Consider the following 9,040-nt stretch of genomic DNA (forward strand, 5'->3'; position numbering starts at 1 on the left):
GACACGAAAAAATAGTAAAACTCATTTACTTAGTACACTGTAATTTAAAACATTAGAAGCATTGGGAATTAAATTATTTTATTTCTTTGTGAGGACCTTATCAAGAGCACTTCGAACAGTGCTTGCTGCCTTCTCTTTGTGTAACTTAAGTTTTCCACACCTTGACTAGTTGTCATACTCCTTTGAATCAGCTTCCACATTTTATCTTCTGTGCTTTATCCCCGAGGGTTCCTTTAATGTGAACGTTTTGCCTGCATCACTTTTTCTGGGACATCACCATTTTTGTTATGACCACTTTCCTAATTTATGTCAGTAAGTTCACCTTGACTGGTGTCCGCTGGCCGCAGACCGACACTGTCTGAGCAGTGTCGGCGTTCCCACAGTCCGCTCCTTCTCCTCGCTTGCAGTTTGATCACTTCATTTCCTCACCGCAGTTTCATCTCTGTTGGCCAGTACCCTCTGTGTCCATTCTTGCGTAATGTCACATAGGTGTGTCACTGGAGACAAGGAGGCAGCACAACTTCTTAGTTTGCTGTCTGTACATGAACTGAGTAACAGACACACAGTGGCCACTCACTGACCAACTTTGAAAGCAGCGATGTGGTTGGTCACCAATCACGGTGCACATCTGTTGTTTACATAGTTGTGTACTGAAGAGCTAGCCACGAAGTGTGTACTTTGCGCAGTTACTCTGATAACTGAAATTGACGCATACTGGAACTGTGCAAAGCAAAGACTGCCTGGATGTATTTGAGAACGATAAAAATGTAAATTTACTGAGTGGTCAAGAAACAGCTGAGAGCCTCATTTTTAAAGGGCATGCTTTTAGGAGTCCTGTGGACAACAGGTAACGATTCCATGCAGCCCCAGGTGATTTAGCCTGGAGAGCAGTAAGGCATATGTACTCCCTTTACTCCTTTTGTCAGACTCACACCTCTTAGAACCTGCTCATCACGCAAGCAGTTCCCGTCTTCCTCAAGCATCTCGGCCTGATTGTCAGCCTGAGATGCTAGGGGTGGTGGGTGGTACTGTTTGCTTTGGGGAGCAGCTAGGAAGTAGACTCAGTTTTCAAGAAGTGGTAAAAGGATCTCTGAATTCATCTGGGGAGGGGGTGGTGAGAAGGTGGACTACCACAGACCTTCTTCCATTGTACAGTAGCAAGCAGTGAGAGGGAGGGACACTTAGGCCTTCAAAAGCTGCCCTGACGAGGATCCCAGGGCCGTCAGGACCCTAGTGAGATAGGGGAAAGGGGCCCATGTATGACTGAAGCCCAGCCTTTCTGGAAGCTCTTCTAGGATTTGAAATTTGTCCTGTTCCTTTCTGAATTCCTCCAGTTTTTAGTCACCTCTAGGAATAATGAATTTCATAAAGTAACTTTGTATCTTGAGGAGGAGTGAACTTGAATGTATATGACTCAGCTTTCTCCTCTCTCCAGTGAAAGGTGAGATCTAGCAAGCATGCAGAGGAAATTTTACAAATAACATATAAGATGCATAATTTTGAAGGCTTTCTACAACTGTAATATGGTATTATAATCCTGTTTCATCTGTGCTCGAGATTCAGATCACACGTCTGTTCTCATTACAAAAATGAATTGTGTCTTTTGTTTCTTCTCTTTTTCTCAGAAGGACCATGTCTCATACATTCCATGAATGGAGACTTGTTAAGGACTTTGGAGGGTCCTGAAAACTGCCTGAAACCAAAACTCATTCAGGCTTCAAGAGAGGGTCATTGTGTCATATTCTACGAAAACGGCTTCTTCTGCACATTCAGCGTTAATGGAAAACTCCAGGCCGCTGTGGAGACAGATGATAACATAAGGGTGAGTGCTTTACAGACTTTCTAGCATTCGAGATTTTTACCTCAGAGTGTGGCAAGTGAAGAGGGAGGGGGTTTGATAAAGAAACTTCTGATGAGTCGCTGAGTCTCTTCGTGCCAAAGAAAGAAAAAGAAAAAAATCAGGTAGCGCTTGGATGAGGCTTATATACCTCACCAACCGTGACACGTCCCAGCTGTGCTGACTGCATTGCTAAGCTGGAATGTTCCGTTCACGAGGTCACCAGTGAAGCCCAGGTGAGCCTTCAGAAGAGTAGTTTTGCTTAAGGTCTTGTGAAGCCATTCTGAATGGCTTTTAAAGAAAGATGCTGCACATTGTTTTCTGAGTATCAAATCTAAAATAATGCAATAGAATACACCTAAAACTCTCCTTTATAGAGTCGGTTTCCTCTTTAGAGGTTGACAGTGCGAGTGGTAGGTATTATGACTATTTCGAATTAGCTTCAGTTTTTACTTTTGTGTGACTAACAAGACCCAAACTTGCCAAGAGTTGGGCTTCAAATTATGATGCAAATTGGGCATTTTCCCCTTGGTATACAAGGAACGGTAATGCTAATGGGTCTTCCAGAGTCTTGCTTCAGAACTTTTCAAGACTGGGCTCCATAAGAGTAAGGACTGCTCTTTGGAGAGGCTGTTTCCTAGGCGCTTCCTCTCTCACCTCCAGACTTCTTGGTGCAACTTAAGGTAAAAGGGAAGCTGCGGTGTTCCTATCATTTTCCAGAACAGAGCTGGGTGTGCATGTGAATCGTGTCAGTGAGGGGACCCAGCGCTTGATGGGGGTGGGAAGAGGGTCGCAAAGGCCTCTGCTTGCCGCGTGTGACTTTAAGCTGGCCTGGGCGTTTTATCTATTGCCGTTCGTGACCCAAGACAGCTTAGATGACATAAATTCTCCCAAATCTAGTCTGAACACCCCCTTCTCTTAAGTTAATATTGGGGTCAGGCAGTATTAAGGAACAAAATCCCTAAATATAGATTACCTTCAAGTCAAAGGTACTCACTGCTTCTCTGCCCTAGGATCGATTTAATTTAGTAAACGGCTTTCTTCTCTCCACGCGTTTCGGTGAGTTCTCCCCGTTGCATTTTGACGGCCTCCACCACAAAGGCAGGCCCCCTCTGCTTTTATCTTTCCCTCCCTCCCCGTAATACTTCATTTAAACCAAGTGCACAGCAGAGGATTTTCCTCCTTTATTTACAATAATAATGTTGATAATCTGTCACCGAGTTGTGCTTATGTTGTCAGCTACACTAATAAATCTGTAAAATAATTTGAAATCCCTTGCTGGCTAAATCAATTTCTGTGGCCCGTCAGTACCAAAGGCTCAGGGAAGTTCCTTGAGGCAGTATTGGAAGGCTTTCTGCGGACTGTTCATGCACACTCGTTTTCCTGCCTCTGTAGTGTTTCCCACTGGATTTTAGGCTTAAACAATCCACTGCTTTTTTCCAGCACATTATCGTACCAACTGGTAAGTGCTGGCACCTGAGTGATTAGTGAGCTTGCTAGGAGGGGAAAAGGGAGAGGAGAAAGTAGAAGAGACAGAGAGGAGGGATTGTGGAGAGGAAGCAGAGAGGTGAAAGTTGCAATGAGAGGAAAAGGGGAGGAAATGAAGAGAAAGAGGAGAGAGGGGGAGGAGAAAGGAGACTGGCAGGCAGAGGAGGGGAGGGGACCCAGACGGCGAAGCAGCCTTACGCACATGCGGAGTGACGAGTTCTTCCCCAGCTCCTCTCAAAACCAGCGCGGCACTCAGGATTTCAGAGGTCGAGAACAACGTGTCTCTGGGGTTCTCTCAAACTCCAGTCTCGGCCCAACCTGGATGTTGAGGAGCCATATTACAATTAAGAACTTTGCGAATGCCAGTTTGGGTGGAAGATAGGATGCTGTCTAGGAAACGGGGCCCTGGCTCTTACCTTCCGGGGAATTTGACAACTCCTTTACAAGAAAGGCTGAGAAAATATTTTTTCCCCTTGGCAGCCATCTGCCTTATAAAAATGTTTTGGATGATGATAAATGTATAGTCTTAAAAGTTCCATGTTTTATGTAATTCCAAACAGAACTAGGATTAGAGATTCTTTACTAGAACAGGAAGTTAAAGATTAATGGTTTTAATATAGCACTTATCCAGTAAAAACCTCAAGTATAAAACTCAAGTGAACCATAATCATAAGGTTAATGAATTTTTATCAGCTGAATTTTATAAGTGTAGCAAATAATTATTGGTCCTAGTCTTCATTACCGTTCCCAGAGTGCCGCCCCCCGAGGTGGCCATTTGTGAAATGCATGGAGGAATAGGGTATTGATTTTTACCTGTATTGAAAAATCTTACTATTTGTATTTGGTTAAGATTTAGAGAATACTTCTTATATGTAACTATCTTCCACACATGGGTTTTTACTTAGATGTATTTTTGTGTTCTTAAAATTAAGCTATATTTAAGAAAGAGCCCACTAAAAGTTGGCATTTATATGAATGTGAATTGAATGGCTATGAGACCGTCCTTTTCTATGATTTAAAAAACTGTCAAAGAGTAGTTAAAGACTTAAGGCAACTATACTAAAACTCGGTGGAAAACAGCATAAATTTTTCAGAAGTTAGGTTCTTTCTTTCTGGCTTGCTAGCACAGTCTAGTCCCACGCTCACTGTGTCTGGGTGGACATAAGATTACTGGTGTTTGCTGTAACTTTAGAACTTTCAGTGCCACCTGGCTGAAGAAAGGAAATGTGTTAAGTTAGGAAAAGAAAGTTTGGAGGGAAAGGAGCAGGAAAGGGTAATAGGATTAGCTCTTGGGGTAGGGAGGGACCTTTTATATCAGGAGTTGGCATACTTCTGCCATAAAGAGACAAACAGTAAATATTTTAGGCTTTGCAGGCTCTGTCCTTATAAAAGTAGCCATAAACAAATGGGTGTGGCTGCACTCCAATAATCTGTGTTTATGGGCACTGAAATTTGGAATTCATATCATTCTCACATGTCATGAAATCTTTAGATTTTTTTTTAACCATTAAAAATATAGAAAGTCATAAAAACAAGCAGTGGTCTACATTTGGCCTGTTCTACACGACTGAAGAGCGAATTCCCTGTCTACACTTCTTGTGCAGCACTGGCAGGCCTGAAGCCAGTCCTGGGGCAAGAAGAAAATGCTTACCTGGGGTTTACTTACTTACTCTAGAAGTTGGGATTCTCTACCAAGTTGTCTTCCCAACTGCTATAAAAATCCCACAAGCCTGGTGAAGATGCTAAAGCTATTATTGGTCTCTCATGGGGCTATAGCCCCAAGTGCAGCAGTGTGTTTTGGGGGATATGAGGTCAGCTAACACCATCTGACCAGCCTCAGTACAAAAAAGGGCTTAGCCCGTCCCCTGCACAACTGAAGTGGTGCCAGGAGGCTCCTCGTTTTAGAGTGCTGGTCCCAATCCACAACACACCCTTTAAACAACATTCATCAAACTGGAAGAGTTTGCCACCTTACCCTTAAAAAGAATTTTTAAAAAAATGGGTTCTGGTCAAGATGGCAGAGCAAGTAAACGCTGTGCTTGGCTTCTATCACAACCACATCAAAATTACAACTACAGAACAACCATCACTGAGAATTGCCCGAAGTCTAGCCAAATCAAAGTTCTACAACTGGGGACATACAGAAGAAGCCAGTTGAGAATTGGGAGGGATAGCTCGGCTACGGCGCTCCCTGCTTCCCAAGGAGTAAGGGGTCCCAGCCTCACAACAGGCCCAGGGCTCCAGTGCCGGGAATAGAAGTCCCTGTGACTTCTGGCTGCGGAAACCAGAAGAGATTGTGGCTGAGTGAGACAGAGGGCAGCTGAAGTCCCAGACGTCTTCTGAAAGGGCCTTGCATGGACTTACTCACTCTGAGCTCCAGCTCTGGGACAGCAGCCAGAAAGGCACCAGGGACATATGGGGAGGATCTGAATTGTCTGCCTTCAGCAAAGGGCTAGAGAGGCAGCTTTCTCCCAGACAGAAATGCTGACAGAAGCCACTGTTCTTTTGTCGAGCCCTCCCCTGTCCTAGTGTGCAGACTCCAGCGGATGCCATGTCTGAGTCTCCATCAACCTAGCTAACACCATTCACTCTGCCCTGGTGATTCCCAATTTGTGGGCCTTCTCAAGCCAGTGGCTTTTCCATACAAATGGCCTTTCTTGGCTCATGATGCAGACATTTCTAAAAAATCTCTTAAGGGGTTGCAAACCACAAACAAGCAGCATCTGGCTTCAGTATGCTCTCTACCTCTTGCTAAATAGCCCCAAATCCAGCACTAGCAGCAGCTGGCCTCGGTTCGCAGCTTAGCCTCTCCCAGGCACCTCCAAGCCCAGCACAAGTGGCATCTACGTGCAGATCACTTTGTAGTGGCCCAAGCAGGGCATGGACAGCAGCTAAACTTGGCCTGCCACAGAGCCTGTCCAAAGAGGCCCAGCTTCAGACCACACAAGCGCACCACCTAACCACCTTCACAAAAGACACACCTAAACGGAAGACTGGGCAGGCACCAGAGCCTGCTAAAATAAATCATGCTCTGTCAGGTCAGCCCCTGCAGAACAGATTCTCCACTGTAGTCACAACCAGTTCCCACAACCAATCAGCCTGACATGCAAACAGCAACCAAGGCTCAACGGTAACAGGCAGGCCCACACAAGGGACTTACCTGGAGCACCTGGCTCGGGTGATTAGGGAGACTGCACCACTGAGCCCCACAGGACACCTATTACATAAGGCCACTCTGCTAAAACCAGGAGACACGGCAGCTTTACCTAATACATAGAAACAGACACAGGGAGGCAACCAAAATGGGGAGACAGACATGTCCCAAAATGAAAGAACAAAGCTCCAGAAAAGAACAAAATGGAGACAAGCAATCTACCAGATGCACAGTTGAAAACACTGGTGATAAGGATACTTGATCTCAGTGAGAATGTCAACAAAGAGATAGGAAACACAATGAGGACAGAAAACAACGAGTCAGAAATGAAGAATACAATAACTGAAATTTAAAGAAAAATTACATTAGAAGGAATCTACAGTAGATTAGATAAAGCAGAGGATCAAATCAGTGATTTGGAAGATAAGGAAGCATAAAACACCTGATCAGAACCGCAACAAGAAAAAATAATCCTCCCTCCCCCGCCCCCCCCCCAAAAAAAAGAATAGTTTAAGAGACCTCTGGGACAACATCAAGCATAACATTTGCATCATAGAGGTACCAGAAGAGCAAGGAATTGAAAAACCTCGATGATGATGGAAAACGTCCCTAACCTGGCAAAGGAAATAGATATACAAGTCCAGGAAGTGCTGAGAGTCCCAAACAAGAAGAACCCAAAGAGTCCCACACCAAGACACATCATAATTAAAATGCCAAAGGTTAAAGACAAAAAGAAAAATCTTGAAAAGCAGTTACCTACAAGGAAGCTCCCATAAGTCTGTAAGCTGATTTCTCAGCAGAAACTTTGCAGGACAGTACGGACTGGCGTGAAATGTTCAAAGTGATGAAAAGCAGGGACCTACAACCAAGATTACTCTACCCAGCAAAGCTATTATTTAGAATCAAAGGACAGATGAAGAGCTTCTCAGACAAGAAAAAGCTAAAGGCATTCATCACCACCAAACCAGTATTACAAGAAATGTTAAAGGGGCTTCTTTAAGAGGAAAAATATTTTAAAAATATGAAGAACAAAATGGCAATAAATACATATCTATCAACAATACTTTAAATGTAAATGGATTAAGTGCTGTAATCAAAACACATAGGTAGCTGAATGGATAAGAAAACAAAATCCTTACAACACATGCCACCTATAAGAGACTCACTTCAAATCAAAAGGCATGCACAGACTAAAATAAAGAGATGGAAAAAAGGTATTTCATGAAAATAGAAACAAAAAAGCTGGAGTAGCAGTGCTTATACCAAACAAAATGGACTTTACAGGCTTATAACAAGAGACAAAGGTGGACCCTGTAATCCTACTTCTGGGTATTTATTCAAAGAAACCCAAACCATTACTTCGAAGGGACATGTGCACCCATATGTTCACTGCAGCATTATTTACAATAGCCAAGATAGATATGGAGGCAGCCTGGGTGTCCATCAGTGGATGAATGGATGGAGAAGAGGTGGTACACATATATAGTGGAATACTACTTAGCCGTGAAAAAGAATGGAATCTAGGCATCTGCAACAACATGAGTGGACCTAGAGGGTACTGTGCTGAGTGGAGTACGTCAGACAGATCTAGACAAATATCGTATATGTAGAAGCTAGAGGACAGGATAAACAAGCAAAATAGAGACAACCTCGTACATACAGAGCATTTGGATGGTTGCTGGATTGGTAGGAGTGGGGGTATGGGTGAAGGGGAGGGGATTAAGAGGTACAAATTGGTATTTACAAAATAGTCATAGAGATGTAGGGTATAGCATGAGGAATAAAATCAGTATTGTAATAAATATGTATGGTATAGGTGGGTACTGGATTTACCCAGGTGATCGTTTCATAAGTTATATAAATATCAAATCACTATTGTACACCTGAAACTAATAATATTGTATGTCAACTATAATTGAAAAAAAATATTTAAAGAAACAAAAAACTCAAGCATGGCCTAACTGTCCATTTGATTTTGAGAAATGGCAAAAGTCTTCCACGACTCCTGATTTCCTGCAAGCCCCTCAGGAGCACATATGCACTGCCCCTCCCTTCTCCCTGTGCCAGGGGCCAAGTTCCCCTAGAGCCACACCTCTGCTGAATGTTGCTTTGTCTTACAGGCCATCCAGCTGAGCCGGGACGGGCAGTACCTGCTCACAGGAGGAGACAGCGGTGTGGTCATGCTCCGGCAGGTGTCAGACCTCAAGCAGCTCTTTGCCTATCCGGGCTGTGACGCTGGAGTCCGGGCCCTGGCCCTGTCTTACGACCAGAGGTAACACTGGCATCATGGTCTGCTAGCGGTGGCAGTAAAGACCGCAGAGGGAATGTATTTAAATGGGCTGAGTTGTGGTGGTCACCTATGCAATGAAAAAAGCCAATCGATATTGGGGTTTCCAAGATACTTTTAAAAAGTGGGATTTTCTTTCTGATGGTATTGCCACTGTGGACAAAGGTGAAGTCTCCAGGACTGGAAAAGACTTAAGACACAAAAGCTCCAGTTACACATTGCTGTTTATTACAGCACCTTTTTTCTTAAATTTTAAGTGTCATAAAGTGTTTAA

The 9,040-nt window shown here is 43.8% G+C and overlaps 1 protein-coding gene and 1 long non-coding RNA gene across 7 annotated transcripts in view; one reads left to right on the forward strand and one right to left on the reverse strand.

The window, feature by feature from the left end:
* LRBA (LPS responsive beige-like anchor protein) overlaps nucleotides 1–9,040 on the forward strand; it is a 573,246-nt gene that overhangs the window by 562,058 nt on the left and 2,148 nt on the right. For all 6 annotated transcript variants that reach the window (XM_023530214.1, XM_023530213.1, XM_023530212.1 and 3 more), the window contains 2 exons: nucleotides 1,626–1,822; nucleotides 8,600–8,751. In XM_023530214.1, the coding sequence (XP_023385982.1) occupies nucleotides 1,626–1,822; nucleotides 8,600–8,751 (349 nt within the window). The remainder of the gene's footprint in view (nucleotides 1–1,625; nucleotides 1,823–8,599; nucleotides 8,752–9,040) is intronic.
* The window catches only part of LOC105291543, an 11,667-nt gene continuing 4,253 nt past the window's right edge, over nucleotides 1,627–9,040 (reverse strand). Inside the window, exons 2-3 of the long non-coding RNA XR_895827.2 lie at nucleotides 3,528–3,643; nucleotides 1,627–1,796 (exon numbers count right to left, since the gene is read on the reverse strand). This is a non-coding gene — a long non-coding RNA (uncharacterized LOC105291543). The remainder of the gene's footprint in view (nucleotides 1,797–3,527; nucleotides 3,644–9,040) is intronic.

The sequence above is a fragment of the Pteropus vampyrus genome, unplaced genomic scaffold, assembly GCF_000151845.1.
Source record: "Pteropus vampyrus isolate Shadow unplaced genomic scaffold, Pvam_2.0 Scaffold47, whole genome shotgun sequence".
Taxonomy (NCBI): domain Eukaryota; kingdom Metazoa; phylum Chordata; class Mammalia; order Chiroptera; family Pteropodidae; genus Pteropus; species Pteropus vampyrus.